This window comes from Sorex fumeus, unplaced genomic scaffold (assembly GCF_029834395.1).
Source record: "Sorex fumeus unplaced genomic scaffold, SorFum_2.1 ptg000265l, whole genome shotgun sequence".
NCBI classification, from domain to species: Eukaryota; Metazoa; Chordata; class Mammalia; order Eulipotyphla; family Soricidae; genus Sorex; species Sorex fumeus.
Genome location: NW_026606322.1, coordinates 12,086,645 through 12,114,040, shown reverse-complemented (window position 1 = coordinate 12,114,040; position 27,396 = coordinate 12,086,645). Strand labels below are relative to the sequence as shown.

General features: G+C 41.8%; 1 protein-coding gene across 1 annotated transcript in view; it reads left to right on the top strand.

Annotated features, from left to right (window-relative positions):
• Nucleotides 1–27,396, top strand: part of TMPRSS7 (transmembrane serine protease 7) — a 47,748-nt gene that overhangs the window by 7,844 nt on the left and 12,508 nt on the right. The window contains exons 3-12 of the mRNA XM_056109419.1: nt 1,568–1,698; nt 4,109–4,176; nt 5,946–6,139; nt 7,506–7,544; nt 8,182–8,410; nt 10,402–10,532; nt 13,946–14,058; nt 16,243–16,349; nt 24,306–24,442; nt 26,428–26,535. Of these exons, the coding sequence (XP_055965394.1) occupies nt 1,568–1,698; nt 4,109–4,176; nt 5,946–6,139; nt 7,506–7,544; nt 8,182–8,410; nt 10,402–10,532; nt 13,946–14,058; nt 16,243–16,349; nt 24,306–24,442; nt 26,428–26,535 (1,257 nt within the window). The remainder of the gene's footprint in view (nt 1–1,567; nt 1,699–4,108; nt 4,177–5,945; nt 6,140–7,505; nt 7,545–8,181; nt 8,411–10,401; nt 10,533–13,945; nt 14,059–16,242; nt 16,350–24,305; nt 24,443–26,427; nt 26,536–27,396) is intronic.

Genomic DNA, 27,396 nt, shown 5'->3' with positions numbered 1-27,396 from the left:
CGTGAGACTTGTTGTTACTGTGTTTGGCATATTGAATACACCACGGGGAGCTTACTAGGCTTTGCCGTGGCAGCGAGATACTCTCGGTAGCTTGCCAGTCTCTTCGAGAGGGGTGGAAGAATCGAACCCGGCTCATCCGGGCCAGCCGCGCACAAGGCAAACACCCTGACGCTGTGCTATCTAACATTATGACAAGAGAGAATGTTTTTGCCTTTTCCATATCCCTTCTTCCCGTCCTTCCCCACAAAAACTTATTTCCTGAGTCTCAGCTGAGGCTCATTGTGGCTCAATTCTCTACACACTTCCCAAAGTTGAGGTGCAGTCAGCGTCCTGGACAGCAAAAATCTGACAGGCTGAGCTCCCCGAAGGTCAGCTGAGGCCTCTTCCTCTGCTCCCACTGTGCCCACTTCACCTCAGGCTTCCATGCACACATTTCTTGGTGTCTGAGATAATGCAGCAAGTTGGGAGCTTGCCTTGTAAGTGGCTGACCTGGGTTTGATCTCTGGCACCCGATGCAATGCCTTGAGCCCCTCTAAGAGTGATTCCTAGAACAGGAGCAGGAGTAAGCTCTGAGCACCACTGAGTGTGGCAATTAAACACGCATACTTTTCTTACATCCTTATCTTCCACAGCCATGAGATCATGAAAACGGTCTCAGTTCATTTTGACCCTGAGCAACTCTAGGACGCAAAATGGGTTTTATGCTTTTGGATTTGAATCTTGCTCTCTTATGTAACTGCCAGAATTTCTTAGAACAGCATACTGTGAAGAATATGGTGATTTACTGTTGATGGAAGAGAAGCTGCTGGTTATTAAATTCAGAGAGCTGGAGAGAGAATACAGTGGATGAAGTTTTTGCTTTGCATGAAGCTGACCTGTGTTTGATCCCTGGTATCCTATATGGTCCCCTGAGCCCTGCCAGGATGATCCCAGAGTGTAGAGCCAGGTGTAAGGCTTGAGCATGGCAGAGTATGGCCCAGGCAAAACAAAATAATAAAATTAATAATATTAAAATAATATATTTAGGGGGTGGAGCAATAGTATGGTGAGTAGGGTGTTTGCCTTGGCCGTAGTCAACCCAGGTTTGATCCCTGGTCCCCCATAGGGTCCTGTGAGCCTAACCAGGAGTGACCCCCAAATGCAGAGCCAGAAGTAAGCCCTAAGTGCTACTGGGGGCATCCCAAAACAAAATAAGTAAATTAAATACACTTAAAGAAATATATTCAGGGGCTGGAGTGATAGCACAGCAGGTCGGGCGTTTGCCTTGCACGCGGCCAACCCAGATTTGATTCCCAGCATCCCATATTGTCCAATGAGCCCCCCAGAAGGGATTCCTGAATGAAGAGCCAGGAGTAACCCCTGCGCCTCTCCCAGTGTGACCCAAAAAGCAAAAAAAGAAAAAAGAAAAAGAAACAGAAAGAAATATATTCAGAACTTTCCAGGGTGTAAACTAGTCATGTACATAGCTGCCTAAAGGAAAATTAATTTATAAGCCTAATTCTGAGAGCAGACATTGCCAGATAGCATTGCCTGCCAGTGTCCTGACTGCTTCTCTCCTGTCTTACAGGTAAGACAGAAAGCAGAGACGCTTTCTACTTTGTGGGAGTGTTTCGAATAACCAACATTGAGTTTATTCCTGAATACCGACAGAAGGAGTCCAGGGAATTTCTGTCCGTGGCAAGAACAGTGCAGCAAGTGGTGAGGTGATGGGATAGGTGGGGGCAGGCTGGGGAAAGTGGGGTCAGTGGGTTGAAGGGACGGGAATTTCGGGGTCACAAGCGTCACAGAACCAGGACAAACCAATGAGTAGGGGAAATAAAAGATTTAACTCATCTTGTCTATGAAAATTGCCCATTTGATAATATTGCCAATGTATTTCTTTAAGAAATAGCTTGCAGGACTTTCGGTTTTGCTCTGAAAATTATACTGGGAGCTCTTTAAAATTCTTTCCAGAACAGGGGTTCTATGCACGCTGATAATCTGTGCACACTCCCAAGGCTTCTCTTCACTTAGAGAATTTCTCACAAAATTAATATGTACACATTATAAACATTTACAAAACTCAGACACAGGAAATAGCACCATACTGTAGTGTTAGCACTGTATAGTATTGGATATTATAACCTGATTTTCTGTCTAAATGTTAGGTTCAAATAGTACAGCGGATAGGGTGTTTGCCTTGCACACGGCCAACCTGGGTTCGATTCCTCTGTCCCTCTTGGAGAGCCTGACCAGCTACCGAGAGTATCCCACCCTCATGGCAGAGCCTGGCAAGCCCCCCGTGGCATATTCGATATGCCAAAAACAGTAACAAGTTTCACAATGGAGACATTACTGGTGCCCGCTCGAGCAAATCAATGAACAATGGGAGGACAGTGCTACAGTGCTTGCTTTTTGGGTCACACCCAGTGATGCTCAGGCTCTGCACTTAGGAATTAATTCTGGCGGTGCTCGGGGGACCATATGGGATGCTGGGATTCGAACCCGGGTCGACCATGTGCAAGGCAAACAAACGCCCTATCCACACAGTGCTATGGCTCCCACCTCATTAGGTTCAAATTTCTGTGCATATAGTTAGTCTTTAGTTAAACTAAATCTCAATAGCTATAAAGTTAGTTATTTCCATTTTATTTGACATTTAGATTGCTTCCAGCTTTTTCTACTCTAAGCAGTGTTGCAGTGAAACTGTTATATAAATTGTGTTTACCTCTGATACGTCCTTGGGTATAAAAGCATTATTGCTCAAATAAAAAAGAAAACGTTGATTCATGGCTTTTGGCATATACAACCAACTAGAAAATGTCTACCAATCTATCTGCATGTCAGTGGTGAGTGTGGCTTGCACGGGGTGACACTAAGGCACTCAGTGACAGATATACAGCTTGGAGGATGAGGGAGGCTGTGGGGGACAGCACTGGCCCTTCTGGATGGAAAACCTCAGTGATCCAGGTACATGGTTATGCCCCTTCCCTTCAATTTATATCAGCCATTCCGCAAAGATAAATATTTTGATCCCTATTTTGAAGATTTAGAAAAGAAAGCAAACACTGGGAGCTCAGTATGCAATTTTTGGCATTGTGCTGTATGATTTCTAAGTCATTTTTTTCTCCTCTCCTGGGCAATTAGGTGGGTGACTTGACTGTTTTCTAAGAAGAAAAATTCAGGAGGAGACAAAGATTTGGCAAAAGTCAGTTTGGGTTTAGAAATTCTAAGCAAAAGCAAAGAAAATAAATGGAAATAGCTCTCTTCTGGGATGACGGCATTATGAAAGGGCTGAGTGCTTCCACCGAGATGGAGAGTTGGGAAAGGGGATGGGAGGCGACTGTGGGCAGCACTGCCACCTAGTGGCGAATACAGGCCTGTGTCCTTAACAATAAGTTCAATGCAATGCAGCAATTAAAAGAAAAGCCAAATGCTTTGAAAATAGGTCTAATGATGTTTAATTGAGAGAGAGAGAGAGAGAGAGAGAGAGAGAGAGAGAGAGAGAGAGAGAGAGAGAGAGAGAGAGAGAGAGAGAGAGAGAGAGAGCGAGAGAGCGAGAGAGAGAGAGAGAGTGAAGAAAAAGGGCTGGAGCAATAGCACAGCGGGTAGGGCGTTTGCCTTGCACGCGGCCAACCCGGGTTCGATTCCCAGCATCCCATATGGTCCCCTGAGTCACCGCCAGGGGTGATTCCTGAGTGCAGAGCCAGGAGTGACCCAAAAAGCAAAAAAAAAAAAAGAGTAAAGATGTTTGATAATTAATTGTGCAGAAGATTATTTTGTGGTATGCAGAATATAGAAATTCACCTTTATTTAGTACTTATGGGTGAAAAAAATACCCTTGGAAGTATGCAAAACACAGAACTGAAGCTCAATCAGTATGTTTTTACAGCTAGCAATAGATGAAGGTAACCGGATATTCTTCACTGATGAAAGAATTAAAGATGTTAACAAAGACTGCTAGAAGAATCACTGATTTATCTGAACCCAGTAAATATAAAGATGGTGCCTTTTGTTTGAGCCTTGCTTTTCTCGTTGCTCGTAGTCAGGCCTGGGCTTACAGCATATGAACTTCCTTAAAGGAAGGCAACTATGAAAGGTTTCTGATACCTCAGTTCTTCTTTTGCAGGTAGACCTGGTTTATACAACATCTGCCTTCTCCAAATTTTATAAGCAATCTGTTGTTGCAGATGTCAGGTAATATATGCCCTTTCCCTCAAAATCCTTATGCTTACTGCTATAATTTCTTCTCAAGACTAGAAGGGCTAAAACATGACCCTTCTCAAACAAAATTTTTGGTGTTTGTGAGTTAATACTATTTTATCCATAGAGAGCCAACTCTACCTATTTCACTCTGAGTCTTTCTCTTCATCTAACAAACCCTGATTTCTTTTTCTCTCTTCCTCTCTCCTCCTCTCTCTCTTTGTCTCTGTCTGTCGCTCTCCCCCCCCCCCCGCCCCCCGCAACTCTCTCTGAGACTGGAACTGGTCATGTCTCCATGTGAATGGGCAAAAGATCATAAGCCGTTATATAACTGTCACTGTCACTGTCCTCCTGTTGTTCATCGATTTGCTCGAGTGGGCCCAGTAACGTCTCCATTGTGACAATTGTTACTGTGTTTGGCATATCAAATACGTCACAGTTAGCTTGCCAGGCTTTGCCGTGCAGGCAAGATACTCTCAGTAGCTTGCCGGGCTCTCTGAGAGGGGTGCAGGAATAGAACTGGGGTCTGCCATGTTGGCCACTTGCAAGGCAAACGCCTTACCCAATGTGCTATTACTCAAGCCCAAGCCGTTCTGTAAAGTAAGACTAAAATGAAACAGAATATTATTTCTCAAAATATGTTCAATAAGAAGTCAGAGCAACAGTACAGTGGGTAGGGCATTTGCCTTGCATGCGTCTGAGCCAGGTTTGAAAACCGGCATCCTATGTGGTTCCCTGAGCATCACCAGGAATAATTTTAATTATTTAATAATTTAATAATTATTTAATAATTTTTAATTACATCACCAGGTGCGGCACAAAAACAAAACACATGTTCAATACAAAACCGGTCTCTAGAGAGCTTTTGAGAAAAAATGGAATCAGTCAAATAATTTTTTAAAAATATTTATTTATTTATTTTTGCTTTTTGGGTCACGCCTGGATTGCGTGGGTTACTCCTGGGGTTACTCCTGGCTCTGCACTCAGGAATTACCCCTGGCGGTGATCAGGGAACCATAGGGTTTGCTGGGAATCGAACCCGGGTTGGCCGCGTGCAAGGCAAACGCCCTACCTGCTGTGCTATTCCTCCAGCCCAGTCAAATAATTTTTTGATGAAGGAAAGACTGTTTGCTGAACCCCACTTTTCTCACCAACATATATTTGCAAAGAATTATATTCCATTTGAGCATATTGTAGATACTTAAAACTCTTATAAGAATAAGGTATTTTGTTAACTTTTGATTTCACAAATTATTTGCTACAGAGTTCTACCTGATGTGTCTTTCATAAACTATGACATTGTGTTGCTATGAGGCCTAACTACAGACTAAAAGTCAAATTGGATGAAGTTCCTGGATTTGCTGTTTTTTAGCTGTGTGGCATTGAGCTATATTGATTTTAATTTGCCCACTGGTAAAATTGGAATTACAGTAAAGCACTATTTTTCCACATAATATTAGTCATGATTTAGCATAGTGAGTTATCAAAAATTAAAACTGCTGTTATTTCTCATGACAGTGAATACTGATTAACATCCACAGATAATTTATTTTTATGAAGATGTAGTCAGTGACATAACAGTTTTAGGTTTATATATAGCACAGAAATTGCACCCTTATGTTTTCCTATCAAGTCCCCACAACAGCAATTAGTAACTTTCTAAAGAAGGAAGTTTGGTCAAAGGATGTGTTCACAGGGCTATCTGTTGGGTCACTGAGAAAATAAAAATCTGCTTCCTGAGAGGTATTCTCTTTTCACTATAGCAGCAACAACAAAGGTGGCCTGCTTGTCCATTTTTGGATTGTGTTTGTCATGCCACATGCCAAGGGCCATATCTTCTGTGAGGACTGTGTGGCTGCCATCTTGAAGGACTCCATCCAGACAAGCATCATTAACAGAACCTCTGTGGGGAGCTTGCAGGGTCTAGCAGTGGACATGGATTCTGTGGTACTAAATGGTGAATGCTGGGTATTTCTACTTGAAGAGTTCCTTTGGATAGTACTCCTGATACTGCTATTATCATGGTCAATAGGAGGAAAGATGTCACTGTCACTGTCACTGTCCTCCCGTTGTTCATCGATTTGCTCGAGCGGGGCCCGGTAACACCTCCACCATGAGACTTTGTTGTTACTGTGTTTGGGATATCGAGTACGTCACGGGGAGCTTGCCAGGCTCTGCCGTGTGGGCGAGATACTCTCGGTAGCTTGCCAGGCTCTCCGAGAGGGGTGGAGGAATCGAACTCGGGTCAGCCATGTCGCTCCAGCCCAGTAAAGATGTATCTTACACAATTGCAGTGGAACAAAATTAACTGAAAACTGAAGTTGTGTTTGCAAAGGAGATTGTTAAATTTTATATGCAGTGACTGGAAAATAGAATTGGGGTAAAATTTTGGGCAACTAAATTTATTACATATGCTCCTCCCTTTGTTTAATTGGATTTCATACATCTTCAAACTAAGACTCCAAGTATCAAAGTCCTGGAAGAGGAATAATTGTTTTCAGAGGTTTATTTTGTCTCTTCCCTTGTCCAGGCAGAACTGAATTTATTTTGTAGTACGGTCCTGTGCTCTAAAAAGACTGTTCTAGTGTCCTTTCAAAATGTAATGTACCATTTTTCTTGACAGTAAGATAATTTGCTGTACAATCCAGAATTTATGCAGCTTTGTCTTTTTAATTAAATTATATACTGCTAAGCATGTAGTGGGTGACTAAAAGCATTTGTTAAATGAATTATATAAGTTTCTAGTGGAAAATTCCATTCTACATATATTGTTTCAGATAGAGGACTAATATAATTTGCTTGATTGCCTTTTTATCTTTAAAAATATCTTATAACTGAGCTGGAGAGATAGTACAGTGGGTAAGGTTCTTGCTTTGCATGCAGCGAGCTCAAGTTGAATCCCCAGTTGCACATATGGTCACCCAAAACCACCAGCACTGATTCCTAAGCACAGGGCCAGGAGTAAGTCCTGAGCAGTGGTAGGTGTGACTCACGCCACGCCCCCCCCCCCCACACACACACACCCCTCACCCAAAAAAATCTTAAATCTTGTTACTTTGAATTATTTCAAGCAAATAAAAATAAGGAGAATAGTATAGTGGAATCTTATATTCCCTCCACACAGCTTTATTAACTCTTAGTGCATAGACGTTTTATTTTATTTCTAAATACCTGTGAGATATTTCTTAACTAGATTATTTTAAAGCAAGTCACAAATATGTCAAATTGCTTTGATTAGATTGAATGTAAGTTGCTAAATTCTAACAAAATAAAATGCTGTGACTAATGTCTTCTTTTCTTGCTTTTTTTTTTTTTAATTACAGCGGGTCTTCGGTCAGATTACTCTTCAACCATAGGATCTGGTAAATTATACCATACGGTTTCTATCCTTCATGTAACTCCCCTTCAAATTGATATCTTTTTGGGCTACAGTCTTCCTTTTAATTGATGATATTTGTTAAGATTTTCACTTTTAAATGACAGAAATTAACTGACTTAAGCTCAAAAGGAGTTTCATTAATTTATATAACTGGTACATATGAGGTTTCCTTTTTATAATTTAATCCATGAGTGGATGCAGGTCCTAAGGTAAATGATCAGGAATTTGCATTTATTTCTTTTTGTGAGGCTTTATCAACAGCGTCTTTCAAATATGGTGGCATGGATGATTGCTAGCAGATCCAAGCTTATAACTGCCAGTTTAGCAACCATCCTGAAAACAAAATCATATGTACTTCCTTGGTAGTTCCTGCAGAAATCTTGAGATTGATAAACTGATTTGCACTGATTGCCTTGAACCAACACCTTTGGCTCTGATTGGCCAGAACATGTCATGCAATTTCAGAGTCCCTTTAAGACCATCCACACCATATGGACAAGGTAGGGCCAGTTTCCCAAAAGAAATCGAGGTGTTGATTCTAGAAGAGAGGAGCATGTACTCCAGAAGGGCAAAGAAACGCTCTCCATGAATGGAACCAAGCAGGGTTTCTATATCCACAGATAAAGGCTGTTCTCAGTATTTCTATGCCGATGACCCATCTCTCCATTACCCTGTGGAAGTCTCTGCCACCTCGGGGAGGCTGATGTGCCACTTCAAGCTGGTAGCTGCTGTGGGCTATCTGATTCGTCTCTCCATTGAGTCCGTCCAGATTGAAGCTGACAACTGTATCACGGACTCCTTGACTATTTATGATTCCCTCTTGCCAATCCGGAGCACCGTCTTGTATAGGTAGGCACGCCTTGCACGCGGCCACCTGGGGTTCGATTCCTCCGTCCCTCTCGGAGAGCCCAGCAAGCTACCGAGAGTATCCCACCTGCATGGCAGAGCTTGGCAAGCTCCCTTGGTGTATTCGACATACCAAAAACAGTAACAACAAGTCTCACAATGGAGATGTTACTGGACCCACTTGAGCAAAATGATGAACAATGGGAGGACAGTGACAGTGACAGTGAATACTCAGAAGATCAAAGAGAGACCAATGCTCATCTTAAACAGAGTCTATCAGACCCACTGTGTGGTGTACAAGGTCAGAAACAGAACAGCAGATCTTTGGCTGTATTTTTGAAGTAGAAGGGTTTTTTTGTTTGTTTAATTTCACTTTTATGCAATCACAGTGATGAGTATTGTTTCAGTAGGGTATGCTAAAAGTTTTTTTGTGCTAATTGCAGAGTAGGAGCAAAACAATATTTTCCTTATTATAAAGATAAGCCATTATCCATTGTGGAAAGTGAAGTCAATAAGAGAAAAACAATTCTTTCATAACTCCATTACCCAAATAAATACCTGAGGTATTTTTGCATAAAATAATATATACAAATATGTATGCTTAATATATCACAATCACAATCACAACCATCCTGTTATTCGTCGATTGCCTTGAGCAGGCCCCAGTAACGTCTCCTTCGTCCTAGCCCTGAGATTTAAAAAAAAAAGTGCCATATTCAAGGCTCTTTCAGAGTTAGGAGAATGAGACCCTTCATTGTTACTGGTATTTGGCATATTGGGTACGCCACGGGGAGTTTGCCAGACTCTGCCGTGTGGGCAGGTTACATTCGGTAGCTTGCCAGTTTGTCCAAAGTAGGAATGAGATGATAAGATGATAAGGTGATAAGATGTTGCTCAGCTTCCGGGAGCTGAGTGTGATAATCTCTGGATCCTGGCCGTTGTTGGGGTTACACGGCAGTTGGTGGGTGTAACTGTCTAACTACTGGCAGGTCCAGTCCCAAACTGTGCAGGCTTGGAGATCTCAGCCCTGAGTCCCACAGACCTGGGTTCCTCTGCCAGTTCTTTTATGCGTGAGGCTCATCCAAGTGTGTGGAGAGTGGTCCCAGCATGGCCTTGTCTGGGGCCCGGAGGTCTTCAGCAGTTGAGCCCTAGTGAGGCCAGTCAGGCACAGGGTAGGAGACTCTGCCTTGTTCTCTCCCGGGAGCTTGGTGTGATAATCTCTGGATCTTAATATATAAGCTCTAATATATTTTATTTGCTATGTATATACATTTATGAGTACTTAATATTTTGATAATCTAGGACTGACAAACTTTATTAAGAATTTACTATTTGCTAGTGCTTAAACGAGGTGCATGAATTACCTTACTGTTTTAATAGTGTTTTGTGTACCCACATTTTTGGTAGATAAATTTACATTTTAACAATGCATGTACCATGTTAAATATTCACTAAAGTCAATAAAAAGTTTTTTAAAAGTTGATAAGGCTATGCAAGTCAAAATCAGTCTGTTGCTGACTCATTTTCTACAATAATTTTTATTGGTCTCTTTTCATCCTCCAAGCCAGGTTTAGTTATCTCATTTATTCTTTACAACAATGTCATGAGGAATAACGGCTGCTATTTCTGTTATGTCATAGAAGGGAAACTAGTATTTATAAAGATTTAATTTTCTGGTTGTCTAGAGTCTTTTAGTCAGTTAAGTGGCAGATCTGAGTTTTGAGTGCAGTTTAATCCTAGTGCAAGTCTATGGCTTAAAGGAGAACCCAGAGATGCTCATACAGGAGAATTTATTGCTATTTTCCATAACTTTATTAACTCCCCTTCCTGTATTGTGTCTGTGGCTACCAATTGATGAAATACTTGCTGGGAGAACTGAATTTGACTCATAGTAACTCTGGAGGGTCCAGGAAACACACAGAATTAGTGGTGGGTAGAGGCTATGCCTAAATTATCTATTAGTCATGTGTTTTAATTTTCTTATCTGGTTACAGAATTTGTGAACCAACAAGAATATTCATGTCTTTTGTTTCCACCAATAATCATATGTTGGTGACATTTAAGTCTCCTCAGATACGAATGCTGTCAGGAATCCGGGCATATTTTGAGGTCATTCCAGAAAAAAGTAAGTTTCTCTCCTAAAGAAAAAATAAAAGTCCCTTTTAGAAATATTTGGTATGATACTTCAGTTTGATTTATCCCAAGACCGTGTTGTCATTCATTGCATTAGTCAGGAATCCTGACTCAGAGTTCAGTCAGAAAAGCAAAATGATCCTAGTTTTTCTAACAGAGAGAAATTAAGATAAACTACTGTTTAACGCAATATAAAGACTTTGATTTGGTAAATGCAAAGGTGAACCAACCAACTGTAAGTCATCAAGGCTCTAACATCTGTAAATCACTTCAAGGTGAAAAATGGTTGGAATGTTTAGAATTTAGAGCTTGGAGGAGGAAGTTTGTGCAATGGAACTCAGCTCACTGAGGTCTCACTACTAAGCTTTGCTGCTATCTCAGAGATCAGAGGCAGTTATGCACTTAAGACTCCACAACTCTGAGGCTGGGTGCAGGCTGCTGAGCGTGTTTTTGAGGGAGAAGCAATAAAGTAGAAGGTGGGAAATGGGTTGATAGGATTCAACCCAACCCAGGTGCAGGAAGCAAGTGTAGTTGCAGAGGGAAGTGCCGGCTTCTCTCTCCATTTTTAAATTTTCCTTTAGTCTCCCTTATTGGCACAGCCTCAGGTAAAAAGGGAAAGAGAGTCCCAACCTCAGCATCCTAAAACATAGTATGAAAGAAGGTTTGGGGGTGAGAAGTAGTAATATCTTAGCAGCTAATTCACTAGAACCATCCCCCTAAATTCACATTTAAAGTACATGTTTGTGAATACCATTTTAGAAAATACCTGCTCAACACCCAAAAGGAGAGAGAGAACAAAAGGGAATGCCCTGCCACAGAGACAGGGTGGGGTGGGGGTGGGGGGGGGTGGGAGGGATACTGGGATCAGTGGTGGTGGAAAATTGGCACTGGTGGAGGGATGGGTACTCAATCATTGTTTAATTGAAACCCAAGCACAAAAATTTGTAAGTCTACAACTGTACCTCATGGTGTTTCACTAATAAAAATTTTTTAAAAATGCCTGCTGATTCCAAAGAGAGGGCTTAATAGCTTTTTTTTTAGTCAGAAAGCAAGTGAAAAAGGACCTCCCCTTCATTTTTCCTTTTTGATTTAGCTTGATGAAGTAAAACAAAACAAACCAAAGGAAAACCAAACCAAACCAAGCCAAACCAAAAAAGGCCTGAGCTGAAAAGCCAGGGTTTTGTAAGTTTGTTGCCTTGCAAATGATCAGATCTCCCAAGTCCTGGTAATTTGATTGTATTGTAAACCATAGTGCCTAAAATTTAAAAAATTGGGAAAAAAGTGCCTGTCATAGATTCAGGCAGGGATTGGATGGGAAACAGGATAGGCATTGATAGAGGAAAGTTGATAGTGATGAAGAGATTGGAGCTGGAATAATATATCCCTGATACTCAACTAGGAGTAATTTTGTCAATCATGATAGTTTAATAAAAAAATTTTAAACAAAAAGAGTAATAAAATGTATTATTTTCAAAAGGAGAATGACGTGAACTGGGGCAATAATACAGGTAGTAGAGACTTTGCCTTGCACGCAGCAGACCAAAGGTTCATCCCTGGCATCCCATATGGTCCTCCTAGCACTGTAAGAAGTAATTCCTGAGTGCAGAGCCAGGAGTAACCCCTGACCATCACCGGGTGTGACCCCAGAATCCAAAAAGCCAAAAAAAAAAAAGGATGCCCTTGTCAAAAATCCAGCAATTGTATGGTACAGTAGTTAAGTGCTTGCCTTACATGTGACCCTACACGTACACATGACCAACCTAGGCTGGACTCCCAGCACTGCATATAGTTCCCTAACCGCCGCCAAAAGTGATCCTTAAACACACAGTTAGGAGTAAGCCCTGAGCAATGCCTGGTATGACCCCTGCAACCTCCTGCCTTCAGAGAAAGGCTATGATCAATAAAAATAAACATCTGAGGCAGGACAGGGGGCATAGGGGGGTGGGGTGGGATGAGGTAGTGGAGAGATAGTACACAACTGTTAGATTGTTTATCTTGCATGTGTCCAACCTAGGTTCAATGTCTGACACACTACTTGGTTCCCTGAGAACCCTTAAGAGTAATCGCTGAGTGCAGGGCAAAGATTAGTTCCTGAGTACTTCTGGTATGCCATCCCCCCCAACCCCCCAAAGAATAACCATTTAGAAGACCTTATTTATTTATTTATTTATTTATTTATATATTTTCGCTTTTGGGGTCACACCTGGTGATGCACAGGGGTTACTCCTGGCTCTGCACTCAGGAATTACTCCTGGCGGTGCTCAGGGGACCATATGGTATGCTGGGAATTGAACCCGAGTCGGCCGGTGCAAGGCAAACGCCCTGCCCTCTGTGCTATCTCTCCAGCCCCTAGAAGACCTTATTTAAACACAACAAAATGTTATGTAAACTGGTTGTATTTTCTTCAACAATAAAAATTCATTTGAAAAAATAAGTGTAGCAATTTAAATGTATATTTGGTGCCAGAGCAATGGAACAGTAGCAGAGAAATGGCACACAGCTGGGGTTCCATCCCTGGCATCCTATATAGTCACCTGAGAATGGCCAGGAGTGATCCCTGAGCGCAGAGCAGAGAATAATCCCTGAGTGCAGAGCCGGGAATAATCCCTGAGCCCAGATCCAGGAGTAATCCCTGAACACAGCTGGATGTGACCCAAAAGCAAATGATGACAACAAAAAATATATATGCATGTAGATGTATATAGATGGATAAACTATGTCTTTAAAGAAAGTGATGAATGCTATAAATCTGTAGTCACAATTATACAGCAACTGCTGGATTAGCAGTACCACATCATGGCTCCGAGAATTGAACTAACTAGTCTGGTTCATCGTGTATTGCCAGAAGTGGCCCCCATTTGCCCCAAGTACTGCTTATATTTACTTGAAAACAATTATAGAATTTTAGCTAGGTGTTCCTATACACCTGTGCATACTATTTCTTTTGAAAAATGAGTTAAAATTGAAAAATGCAAACTTATTGAAAAAAAGTGTGAATGTCTCTGTGCAAAAAAGGAGTGCTGAAAGGAGGTAACGTGATATCCATGGTAGCCTTCCAATAACAGTACTGCAAAGCACAGTGCCTAAAAGGAAAATAAGAGAGAGAGAGAAAGAGAGAGAGAGAGAGAGAGAGAGAGAAGTGTTTGCTATAGAGGCAGGCTGCAGGTCAGGGTGAGAGAAGGCTGGTAGGAGTGAAACTGGGGACATTTGTGGTGGACAATGTGCATTGGGTGTCAGAATGACTGAAACTCAGCCATGACCAACTTACAGCTGCCTATCTCTCGGTAATTAAATTAAAAAATGTCATGTATATTTAAAAAGTATGAATTTGCACTAAAATATATGTTCGGTAATTCACATAGTTCCATGAATGTAAATAATTTTGTTGCTGGATTTTTTTTTCAGAGTGTGAAACTACAGTATTGGTCAAAGAAATCACTGGCTTTGAAGGGAAAATTTCAAGTCCATACTATCCAAGCTATTATCCTCCAAAGTGCAAGTGTACCTGGAAATTTCAGGTAGCCTCATTTTATCAGTACCTTAGAATATTTTTTCTATTATTTAACTGGTATTATTTAGTAGCAGTTAATTTTTGAATATTAACACATTCATTTTATTTTATTTATTATTTATTTAGTTTTATTAGTGAGACACCATGAGGTACAGTTGTAGACTTACAAATTTTTGTGCTTGGGTTTCAGTTATACAATGATCAAATACCCATCCCTCCCACCAGTGCCCATTTCCCACCACCACGGATCTCAGTATCCCTCCCACCCCCCATCCCTCCCATTCCACCCTGCCTCTGTGGCAGGGCATTCCCTTTTGTTCTCTCTCTCCTTTTGGGTATAACACATTCATTTTAAATGCAAGAATATTATTTATGTCATACTATTTAAACATATTACATACTGCATTAATATCTAAGCATTAATATACATGTAATTTAAAATAATATGAATGTTCCCTGTAATTTCAATCCTTTCTCCACAAATCGGGCTGGAGCGATAGCACAGCGGTAGGGCGTTCGCCTTACAAGCGGCCAACATGGCCGACCCGAGTTCGATTCCTCCGCCCCTCTCGGAGAGCCTGGCAAGCTACCGAGAGTATTTGATATGCCAGACACAGTAACAACAAAGTCTCCAGTGGAGACGTTACTGGGCCCGCTCGAGCAAATCCACGATCAACGGGAGGGCCTTTACCTTTACCTCCACAAATCAAGTGCTCTTTGCCGACTGGGGATTATTTTGCCAATCTATTATTTTGCTATATATTTTTAAAATCAAAGACATTGTTATTGAATTTTATTACAAGTGGAACTGATTTATCAATTCTCTTGAACTTAAAAATGAAATCAGTCCTATTTACTAACTCCCTTTATAATCTGAAAAGGATTAACTGTTGCTCCATCTTAAAGTGCACTTGATTTTTCTCCCAATCTCCTTTGTTCATTCAACAAACATTTTTTGGATGTCTGTTAGTTATGCCTCAGGCATCACTTAAGATTGTCTGTTAAGCCTGAGGCATCACATTTAGTGGCAAGGCATAAAAAGGCCTTATGTAGTTTGTAGATTATAGAGGAATAAGGAGCAATAAAATAGATAAAATGCAAAAGGGTTTATAACCAGTTTTCTATATTTGTTTAGTATTTTAGTGTATTTTGTATACATAGCTATTTGCTCTCCAAGGTAAAGAACTCCAATATAGAGAAACATTTGCCACACTTTATAAATATGGAAAACAACAGAAGTAGTGGGCACTCAAATAGGAGAGAGTGAGATGGAAATGACCCTTGACTTTCTTATAAATAAACTCAATACACCCTCTTTCCTGTGTTTTAAAAATATTCAGCTTCTTCATGTTTTATAGAATAATGTTTCGTTCTCTAACATTATTGAAGGACTATGATATTAAGTACTTTCTTATATAATTAAGATATAATTAGAAAACTTGAAAATGGCAAATAAAATTCTGCCTGAAAAATGAAAGAACTGAGGTAAAGTGAGAATTAAAACTGTACGTGGCATATCAGACATAATTTATGTGCCTGACACACAATGTCATAAAAGACGTGAGTGTGTGTGTTTGCGTGCTCATACACTCACTTAACCATATACAGGATAGATGGTTCTTTTCTTATTTGATCTCTTCTAAGAAGAGCAAGTGGTGACTCAATCAATGCCTTCAGAAATATCAAGGTTTAATATGCAGAGCATGCTGATTCATTTTCCTAATCTAAAGAATCTGAGTAATGTTTTAAATAAACTATGTCACTTTTGTCTTGGCTAAAGGAAATTGTGTAGACTCACTAATGAGCCAGTGTTGAGGAGTTAAACTGAATAATAGAAGAAAACTGAAATCGGTAGATGACACATAAGTCTCATACTTTCTAACTTAAACTGTGATCTCACAGGCTGTCTACTATCTGTCATGCTCTACTACTCATTCTAGTCTGTTCAGTAGAGCTGTCTACCCCACAAAAGAGGTAGAGCATAAGGCAGAGAGAAAAAAAAATCCTTCAAACAGCAAGCCAAGCCAGGGATGTGACACAGAGCTCAGAGGTAGAACACATGTCTTGCATGTGTAAGGAGCAAACCATAGGAAGAAACTAGAAACTTCAGGGGAAAGATTGTAAAACATGTCCTTCATTCCTTGAGTTGAAGTTTGTTTTTTTTTTAAACTTTTCCTTGTTATTTTCATAGACTTCTCTATCCACTCTTGGCATAGCACTGAAATTCCATAATTATTCAATAACCAAGAAGAGCTTGAAAGGCTGTGACCATGGATGGTGGGAAATTAATGAACACATGTAAGTAGGAATCTGATGAAAGGTTTCTTATACTGGGTTGATGGTTCAATGCAAAACTCCCAGGATGTGGTGTTGAAGAGGCACTATGGTGCCAGGGGATTATTACCAAGCCAACAAGGGATGTCTGTGGTGCTCAGGGGTATCAATGTGATGTTTGGTACTGAGGATAGAACTGCAATTGACATCATATAAGACACTTGCCTTACTTCCTGGACTATTTGTCCAGCCTGGGGGTTGATAAAAGATTGCTTTGAAGATATATATGCATATATATGTATTTCCCTTCCCTTATTGTTTTTATGATCAGAATGATCAGAGGTAACACATACTGGCTGTGTTGCTTATGTATTTATTGAGGTACAAAGGATATTGTACACTTTGCTGTAGCTAAAGAGATTCCAAATTGTGGAGCTAGGTATTTTTGGGTGCATGGAAACGGGCACTTGGGTTCAGGTTCATGGCCTTATGCTTGCCAGGGAGGTGCGTTGCCACTGAGCAGTCCTTGGCTTCTCCGACAAAAGGTCTTATCCAGACACTGATTGCCTTACACTCCTCACCCCAAAACCGTTTGCACTTTATGGTTTACAGATAAGGAAAAGGAAGAATACAGGAATTCAATGCCTTACCCGAGTTTACTCCTAAATAATTAAGCCAGGTGATACTCAATCATTTTATGGCTCCCAGGTCCTTGTTCCACCATTGTTCTATGCTACTTTTATGCTTCACCTGATACTTTACACGGTTTAGTGCATGGCTTTCAAATCAGAGCCATGGGGGGAAAGTAGCAATGAGGTGTTCTGGTGGTACAAAAGTCAGCAACCACTTGCCAGTCCTGTGTGGTAGAAGGGACCTAACTGGTTTGGCTATATGCTGAGACTGGGATACGGACTGAGGCTGATTAGAAGAGGGAAGAGAATCTGGATGCCTGGTCGTTCTGAGCCCACTTCTAAATTCTCACCTCACTCTAGGTTTGTCCTTTTTAAGTTGTTCTATTTATTTGCTTCAAAAGTTAAACAGTATTGAGGCTGGAGCGATAGCACAGTGGGTAGGACGTTTGTCTTGCACACGGCTGACCCAGGTTCCAGCATCCCATATGGTCCCCTGAGCACCGCCAGGAGTAATTCCTGAGTGCATGCGTCAGAAGTAACCCCTGTGCATCAACAGGTGTGACCCAAAAAGAAAGTTAAACAGTATTTAATAGGTCTTGTACTAAAGATATATGTATATATGTGTGCATATATATATATATATATGAGAGAGAGAGAGATAGAGAGAGAGAGATAGAGAGAGAGAGAGAGAGAGAGAAAGAGAGAGAGAGAGAAGAGATGCCCTGTCTTGGTAGCAGTCCAGCTTCTGGGTTTCCGTTGAGATAAGAATCCTTGTGAAATTAGTCCAAGGGAATTGTCTGATAATTTGCTCATTGTTATTCCACAAATGCCACCTTCATGTTCTAAATATTTTTTCTGAATAACCTTTTTTAATTTCCTTTAGACTCTTGGTTGTTAAATGACCATTGGTCTGGTCCTTGTAAACATAGACCTGTTAAAGGCATTCCTGGGTTTAAAATACTTTCCTTTGGAAAGTGTTTTTGAATAAAGGGCCTATTGTGTAGAAAGTAGAAGACCTAGGTTCAAATTCCAGAAGTGTTGTTTGGTAACAGCTATAGCAACTGGGACGAATTATTTAACCTCTTAGACTTTTGATCGGTAAAATAAGGTAATGATTCCTACTTAAGGGACATGAAAGATAACTCAAATGGCTGAGCACATGTTTTGCATGTGAGAGACCCTGTTCAGTCTCCAACACCACAAGTACCACTGGGAGAAAACCCCAGAGAGCTGGGAGAAACCCCTGAGAACCACTGAGTGTGGTCCCCAGACCTACTTAGTATGGTGATTAAGGTTTCAATGGGACAAAACAGACTATATACCACAAAATATTAACTGCTAGTATGATTAATAATATTTCTTTGAAGAGGAGCTGGGATATGCCTCAAGTGGATGAACATAGGCCTTGCATGTGTAAAACCCTTGGATCCAGTCCCTGGCACCACACACCCACACACCCCAATGCTCAGCACCACCAGGTACTGTCTCCAGAGCAACTGAAGAAGATAGGTTACTTTAGAAAATGAGACTGGGGACCCACCAGAATGCTAGTACAGTGGGGAGGGCATTTGTCCTCACGCAGCAGACTCTAGTTCAATTCCTGGCATCCCATATGGTCCCCCAAGCACCATCAGGAGTAATTCCTGAGTGCAGAACCAGGAGTAACCCCTGAACATCGCTGGGTGTGATCCTCTCCCTCCAAAAAAAAAAAATAATAACATTGCATAGAAAATGTTATAGGATGTATCCTAAGGTCATAAGGGTATTGCTACATGTTGGTATTTAACCAGAGTTCCAGAAAACAGGTATTCAAACATAATGCCCAAAGGGAGCAAAAGAGAAAAAGAGGAAAATGCCTGCTATGGAGGCAGGCTGTGGGTTGGGGGGGGGGGAGTAATGGGAGAGAAACTGTGGATATTGGAGGTGGGAAATATCCACTGGTGAAGGGATGAGTGTTGGAGCATTGTATGACTAAGACCCAATCATAACAGCTTTGTGACTGTGTATCTTATGATAATTCAGTTAAAGCAACAACAACAACAGCAAAAACTGTTTTATAAAGTTGAAAGAGCTGTTATTTGAAAAAAAATGAGATAATGCTTTTCCGCCAAACTAAAATCATATATGATGTGCGAAAAACGTAAGACCTGATCCCTTACCCAGTAAAAGGAAAGTTCTCTGTCTCTTCCCCTGAAGGATGTTTTCTTCACTTTGTCTTGAAGATTGGCTGAGATTCTATCTGAATCTTTTGATGCTAATTGCTTCCTGCAGATTTAAAATGCCATCGCTGAGAGAACAAAAGGGAAAGCCCTGCCACAGAGGCAGGGTGAAATAAGGGGGAGGGGGGTTGTGGGGGAGGGATACTGGGATCGTTGGTGGTGGAGAATGGGCACTGGTGGAGGGATGAGTATTCAATCATTGTATAACTGAAACCCAAGTACAAAAATTTGTAAGTCTACAGCTGTACCTCATGGTCACTAATAAAAAAATTAAAAAAAAAAAATTTTTTTAAAAGCCATCTCCTCCAATCATCAGCTCTTTTCATCTAAAAATAAACAGATTTAATTGAATTAATTTTGGATGCCTCGCCCGCACAGCAGAGCCTGGCAAGCTATCCGTGGTGTATTCAATATGCCAAAAACAGTAAATACAATGGGTCTCATTCCCCTGACTCTTAAAGAGCCCCCAATATGGCAACGTTAAAAAGTATGAGCAAGGAGAGGCTGATAAAATCTCAGGGTCGAACTAAGTTGCCCAAATGAAGAAGGACTAAAAGGACTGTCTGTACTTTCAATGCACATATGCTGGCATTGGAAGCATTTATCGAGGACCTGATGGTGCAAGCGTGGAAGATCAAGTACGACATCATTGGTCTAACTGAGACGAGGGACATCCATCACATCACGCCATTTTCGACACTGGAGAAGAACTGTTCCTCAGAACATGTGACAAAAGAGTCGTTCGTGGTGTCAGTGTCCTTGTCAACATGACTTGGCCATGAGCATTGATTCATTCAAATGCCTAACAACCCAAATCGGATGATTACACTTGAATAGATGTGGCTCAGTGCTGGCAGTTTCTATCTTCATTGTCTATGCACCAACATACAATTACGATGAAGAAGAAATTGAGAAGTTTTCTACTTGAAGCTGGAGAACTTCTATGGGAAGATTACACCTTCTACAAGATCGTTGTCGGTTAATTTAATACCAAGGTAGGACCAAGAAGATCAGCCAAAGAACTCCACATCAGGACCCATGGCCTAGAATGGAATGAACAGGGTAAAAAACTGTCTGAGTTCATCATGTTGACCAAGACCATCCATGGTAACTACAGTTCCAGAAACCCAACTCTAAATGTTGGACATGGGAGTCTCTCGGTGGACAGTTCCACAACAAAGTTGATCACATCATATTCAATAGATGGTTTCGCCTGACCAATGTCACTGTTGTCCCAAAATTCCAAATGGGGCCCGCCCCCAACGCTGCTCCGCTGGTCTCCTCCCCATCCAGGTCAGTCCGCCCACCAGCATTAGAATCTGGGACTTGGCTTTCGCCCTGCAAAGGCCCAGTGTCCTCTCGGACCCTGGAACAAGAGCGGACCTGAGCCCCTTCCTCCTGGCCCGCCCCCAACGCTGCTCAGCGAGACTCCTCCCCAACCCAGCCTTCACCCCTCACACGCACACACCTGGTTCCCGTGGGGGCATGGCCTCTTCAGAAGGGGCGTGGCTTTGGTGGAAGTGGACGTGGCTTAATTTTAGGCGGTCGGCTGCTTAAGTGGCCGCAGGTAGTTTAGTCATACCAAAATTCCAAATGGGATCAGACCACTATCTCCTTTGTGCAAAATTCTACTTCACGGAGCGGGCAGAAAGGACTGCAAAGTTTAAGAAAAGAACTCCCAGAATGACCACCAGCTGGGAGCTCTTTGGCACTATTGTGGCAACATGGGAAGATGCTGTCATTGACTGCATTGAAGAAGATACAATCGACTGGTTCAGCACCTCCATGATTGTGCAAGGAATGCTGAGAGAGAGAAAGCTGCAAAAAGATGCCTGTCCTTGGAAACTCTCGAGCCCATTCACCAATGTGGCTGGGTGCGACCCTCAGGCAACCTCAAGCAAACATTCGAGCTTGCAAAGCAGTGCAGAGAAGCAATAAAAGAAGAGCTTAAAGAGAGAAGAGCAGCATTGCTGGCCGATGCAGCAGAAGCTGGGAAAAGAATTCACAACACCCGCCTGTCCTTTGCCAACTACAAGACCAAGTTGACTGCCCTCCGACGTCCTGACGGATCTATCACATCTTCCAGAAGGGCAATGGAGAAGATTATCCATGACTTCTACTCACTTGGATCTCTTCAATAGCCACATCCTGCCCACATACCAAATTAGGCAGGATGGACATGTTGTTCACAACATCTCCCTTCTGAAATCCGACATGCCATTTCGTCAGTAAAGAAGCGAACAGCACCAGGTCCAGACAAGGTTAGACCCGAACACCTGAAGAATCTGCCATCAGTACTCATCAATACACTAGCTCGGCTCTTCACACGCTACCTGTCTGAATGCAAGATTTCGTCCCAATGGAAAACCCGCAGAACCATTCTATTGTACAAGAAGGGAGACATACATGACATTGGCAACTATCGCCCGATCTGCCTGTTGTCCATCATCTACAAGCTGTTCACTCGAGTCATCCTGAATAGGATTGGCAGAACACTAGATGAAGGACAACCATGCAAGCACGCTGGGTTCCAAAAAGGATTCAGCATGATCAACCATATCCACATGGTAACCAAGCTCAATGAGTTTTCTCGGGAGTTCATGATGCCTCTCTGTCTAATGTTCATCGATTTAAAGAAGACCTTTGATTCTATTGAGACCTAAGCGGTCATCAAAGCCCTAGCCAAACAGGGCATTCAAACTCAATATATCAGGATCCTCCATGAGCTGTATTCGCATTCACTACCAGGATCTCACCATTCTACAAGGAAGTGATCACGGACATCAAGAGAGGGGTTCGGCAGGATGATGCCATTTCACCAAAACTCTTCTGTGCCACCCTCAAGAATGTCACGCAATGACTGGAATGGGAAGGAATGGGAGTGAAGATAGACAGTTGACAATTACACCACCTCCTCTTTGCTGATGACATCGTTCTAATAATACCAAACATTAGCCAAGAGGCACAAATGCTGGCTGACTTCAACCGTGAGTGTGGAAAGGTCAACTGTAGTTGAATCTCACGAAGACAATGTTCATGAGAAACGAACTCGTTTCTGACCTTCTATTTGCTCTCAATGGAATAAACATCTCAAAATGCAGCAGTTATGTGTACCTAGGTCAAGAATTCAACATGACAAATGGCCTGGCACCTGAGTTGTGCAGGAGGAAGAGAGAGACATGGAACACCTTCAAGAGCACCATAGTCAAAGAAATAGCTAAGAGGATGAAGAACTTCCAGCTCCAGGCAAATCTCTTCGACTCCAGACTCCACCGTTCTTCCTGCATTAACATATGCCTCAGAGACCTGGGCCCTGCAAAAACAGGATGAGAATGCTATTGGAGTCTTCTAAAGAGGAATCGAAATAGCTATGCTTGGAGTATCACACTTCACTCAAGTGAGAGAAGGAATCCGGTATTCTGACCTCTATCGATGATCAAGAATCAGTAACGTCTCATTTTCCAAGGAGTCGAAAATCAGATAGGCTGGACACATAATGTGATTTGGAGACGACCACTGGACTAGAGCCATTACCAACTGGATTCCACGGGATGTCGAAAGATCACATGGCCACGCACCTACGAGTTGGTCAGACTTCTTCATCAAGACCTTGAAGGAATGGTTTGAGGCTCTTCATGTTCCTGGAACAAGCAGATGCCATTGGGCTACACTAGCACGTGACAGGGATGAATGGAGATGTTACTGGTGCCCACTTGAGCAAATCGATGAGTAATAGGATGTCAAGTGATCAAGTGCCCCGGTGAATAGTTTGCACAATGGTTTTTGCTCTGAGTGGGAAAGAAGGAAATTGTAATACTGAACACCTGAGAACTCAACCATATTGGCTTCAGAAAACATGGGTGTGGGTGTGTGTGTTCAGAGCAACTAGAATGTAGCATGTGAACTTGGAGGAGATGGCTGTCCATCTCACAAAGCATTAGCAGAGCAAAGTGTCGAAGGGGAAAGATAGTGGTGCTTGAAAATGGTGTGTTTAGGAGCTAGCAGCCTGTGTCCAAATCCTACTTCTACTTATTTCCTATTGAATTTTGAGATGTTTGTGTTCAACAATTATTTTTCAATTGAGTCACTGTAAATCACAGAGTTATTCATGACTGAATTCAGGCATATACTGTTTCAACACCAATCTCTTTACTATTGCCTACTTCCTCCACCAATGTACTTGGTTTCCCTTCTACCCCAAGTCTGCTTCTGTGGCAGGTGATTTTTTTTTTTTGTTCCTCTTTGGGATCTGTGGTTTACAGTACTGTTACTGATAGGGCATCATGCTTATCACTTTATCACCTTTCAGCTTTCCCCCTACTGTGACCACATCCCTCCACCATTGTGGTGGTCTTCCCTTCCTTGTCTTATCTCCCTCCCCTGTCCCTCCCCATTCTCTCCCCTTTACCCACAGTGGAAAGTCCAATGAAGACTATTTTTATGTCCTTTATTTCTACTGCCATTGGGCACTTTTTGTTATTCCGCTACTATATTTTTTATAATCCTTATATGAGAGAATTCTCTGTCTGTCCTTTTCTTCTAACATCACTCACTATGATACTCTTCAGTCCAAGTGATAGGGAATTCTTTTTCTTACATTATTATTGAGAGAGTGAGCAAGTGGGACTGGAGCGATAGCACAGCGGGTAGGACATTTTCCTTGCATGCGGCTGATCTGGGTTTGATTCCCAGCATTTCATATGGTCCCCCGAGCACCGCCAGGAGTAATTTCTGAGTGTAAAAGCCAGGAGTAACTCCTGTTCATCACTGGGTGTGACCCAAAAATAAAAGAAAAGGGAGACAGAGAGAGAAAGAGAGACAGAGAGAGAGAAAAAGAGAGAGAAAGCAAGAAAGAACTAGAAGAATTCAACCCGTGTTTCTTCTGATTATATTGACGAAGGTGGAAAAGGGTAACACTATTGCTGTTGGCTTATTTAGAAAGATAAATAATTGATTAGGCAAACATATCTCATAATCACTTATCAGAGACTATAAACTTCTGTTATCTCTACCATAATCATCAGCTTTATGAAGCTGAGATGTTCAAAGTCTTAGTGAATTCACTTACAGTAGGAGTGCCGTTGACAGACCTTCAGGCTGTGTGTCCCCTGTGACTCTTGTCTCTGCAGGTACTGTGGCTCCTACATGGATCACCACACAATTTTCAGAGTGCCCAGCTCCCTGGTTCATGTTCAGCTTCAGTGCAGCTCAAGGCATTCTGATAGGCCACTCCTGGTGGAATACGGCAGTTACAACATCAGTCAACGTAAGTTTGGGATTGACTCCTTAGAAACCCTGAATAAATTATTTGAAGGTGGTTATACCCTAAATAGAATTCTATTAAGAACTCCAAGAAATTAAAGAACAAAAACTATTTCATTGATCCTGTTTTCTATTTTTATTTTTATAATAAACAATACACATATAAACTTAACCAATATGCAAAATGCAATACATAAATGCTATTGTTTAATTTTAGGAGAAATAATATAATTTTCAGTGTGGACTTCAGTTGAAAAATAATTTCTTTCATTACCAAATGTGATCATTTCTTGGTTTGTTGTTCTTGCTAGCTGTAGTTTTTATAAATAGGATGCTCCCACCAACATTTCATAGGATTTGACTCCTTAAAGGAGAAATGTTGATTAAGAAGAATTCAAGTATTAGTCCTCAGAATGTTGAATTTAACACAGAAATGTTGAACCTGTGGGCAGGAAGAGAAAAGGCAGTGTTTGAGGGCTGGCAAGAGTAGATACTGGCTTACTCAGGAAATTCACCCCTTATGTTAAAAGGCTAAAAAAAAGAAAAAAAAAGTTATCTACTTAGGAAGCACAGCGGTAGGGCGTTCTCCTTACAAGTGGCCAACATGGCCAACCCGAGTTCAATTCCTCCGCCCCTCTCGGAGAGCCCGGCAAGCTACCGAGAGTATTCGATATGCCAGACACAGTAACAACAAAGTCTCCAATGGAGACGTTACTGGGCCTGCTTGAGCAAATCGATGATTAACGTGAGGGCCTTTACCTTTACCTTTACTTAGGAAGAAAAGGGCTTAGAGAAGGCTTCTTTATACCACATCCTTCTTTGCTGATTCCCAATATACTTACTTCTAGATTCAGAATATTTCACTTTGGAATATCAGAATATTAAAAATTTCTAACAAGGACAATGGTAAATAGGAGACTGTCTTGTCTTTTATGAAGGGGTACGGAGGAACTTCCATACAGCTTTAAGGAGGACCTAGGGTTGCTCTTGGTGATACTCTTGGCCAACTGTGAAGGCTCAGCACACAGACCACAGCGTTGGGGTGCATGTGCAAGAGATTGAGCCCGAGTTCTTGTTCCTGTACTGCAAAGTGCCCCTTTTACCTAAGCTATTTCCCTGCCCCCAAGCTGTCTATTGTTTTCTTCCTGTTTTTGTTTTGGGGCCACACCCAGCATTATTCAGGGATTACCCCTGGCTCCATGCTGCTCAAAGATGATTCCTGGAGGTATTTAGGGAATCCCTTGGGATGCCGGGAATCCAACCTGGGTTGGCCTGTGCAGGGCAAGTACTCTCCCTGTTGTACTTTTGTTCTTTCTACCACTTGTTTGCTTTTTTTTTTTTTTTAAGTAGAAAAACATTTCTAGGAACTTCCTTTCTATACCAGGTGCCATTGAGCTGGTGTTTGATCTGACCGTGGACTGTCCCCATTCTTTTGCACAAAGGGAGTATCTAGTCCATTTGGGAACTTTACCACACTGGACTGCTTATAAAGACAAGACATGTATTTCTCACAGTTTTGGAGGTTGAAAATCTAAGATCAGAGTGCCAGTATGGTCATAAGAAGGCTTCTCTGGGTTCAGACTACTTGTAACCACACAGAGTGAAAGGGGAGAAGGAATCTCCTTTAAAAAGAAAGGAGGGCTGGAATGATAGCACAGGAGGTAGGGCAGTTTGCCTTGCCCGAGGTCGACCCGGGCTCAATTCCCAGCATCTCCTATGGTCCCCTGAGCACGGCCAGGAGTAATTCCTGAGTGCAGAGCCAGGAGTAATCCCTGAGCATCCCTGAGTGTGACCCAAAAAGAAAAGAAATAAATAAAAAGAAACACATTGATTTTATTTGCAAGGGCTGCAGCCTCCTGGTGGAGGAGTTATGTAACTTAATGCCGTCCTTCTAACTCCTGACTCACTTAACACTGCATAGTTCTTAGTTGATGTGGTCTGGAGACCTTGGGGATCCACACCAGATTTCCTCTTTCTTCTTGTCTCTAGCCTGTCCCCCTGGATCTTTCAGATGCTCCTCTGGTCTGTGTGTCCCTCAGGCCCAGCGGTGTGACGGGATAAATGACTGCTTTGATGAAAGTGATGAACTTTTCTGTGGTGGGTATTCAATATTCTACTATAACTTTATTATGAATAAATACCTTATCAGGGTCATCATTGCTGCAGATACATATCCAGGGTCATAGCAGATTTTATCTTACAACAATCATTTATTCTTAGATTATTCTCAGGTTACCTGAGAGATGATTGGTTCAATTTTTCAAACAGTGCGTTGGTCCTCCTGAGCCTGGTTCTTTCTGGTGTGGGACCAGGTCTACGCCTCTGACTCTCTCCTTATGGAACTAGTAAGTGAGTGAATTATGGCAGTGATAGAAACGAAGGAAAAGTAGCTAAAACATGTTTCTTCTTACACCTATGTGCAGTCCATCAGTCAGAGTGAGTCATATAGATGAGATCATAGGAAAGTGAAGGGGAAACTTAGTTTGTACACCTTGCAGACACAGCAGGCGTGGGGATGCATAATGCAACCACAGAAAGTGTCTGTGGTTAATAATTTAGTCATTCACGGGTTTCAACACAAAAGTCTGTATTTTAAGATACAGGTCCTCGAGAGAGTGTTCAAAGGGCTAAGTGCATACTGTGCATTCAGGAGTCCCAGATTTGAACCCTGGCATAATATGGTCCTCTGGGAGGAACCCCAAACACAGAGCTTGGAGTAGCTCCTGAGTACCTCTAGGTGTTCCCTTCACCCCTCAAAGAATATGAATAAACAAACAGAAATATACAGATTCTGCATTTAGAGAGAAGCTCAGAATATGCAGAGAAGTAAGCCCAGTATGCTTGTTTTGGGGTGTGGATGTTCTGAATAAGAGAGTTTTTTTTTTCCCCCCAAAAAACTCTATAGTTTGCATTGACATCCTACCAGTAATGACCAAGGACTAAATATTGGCTAGTCCT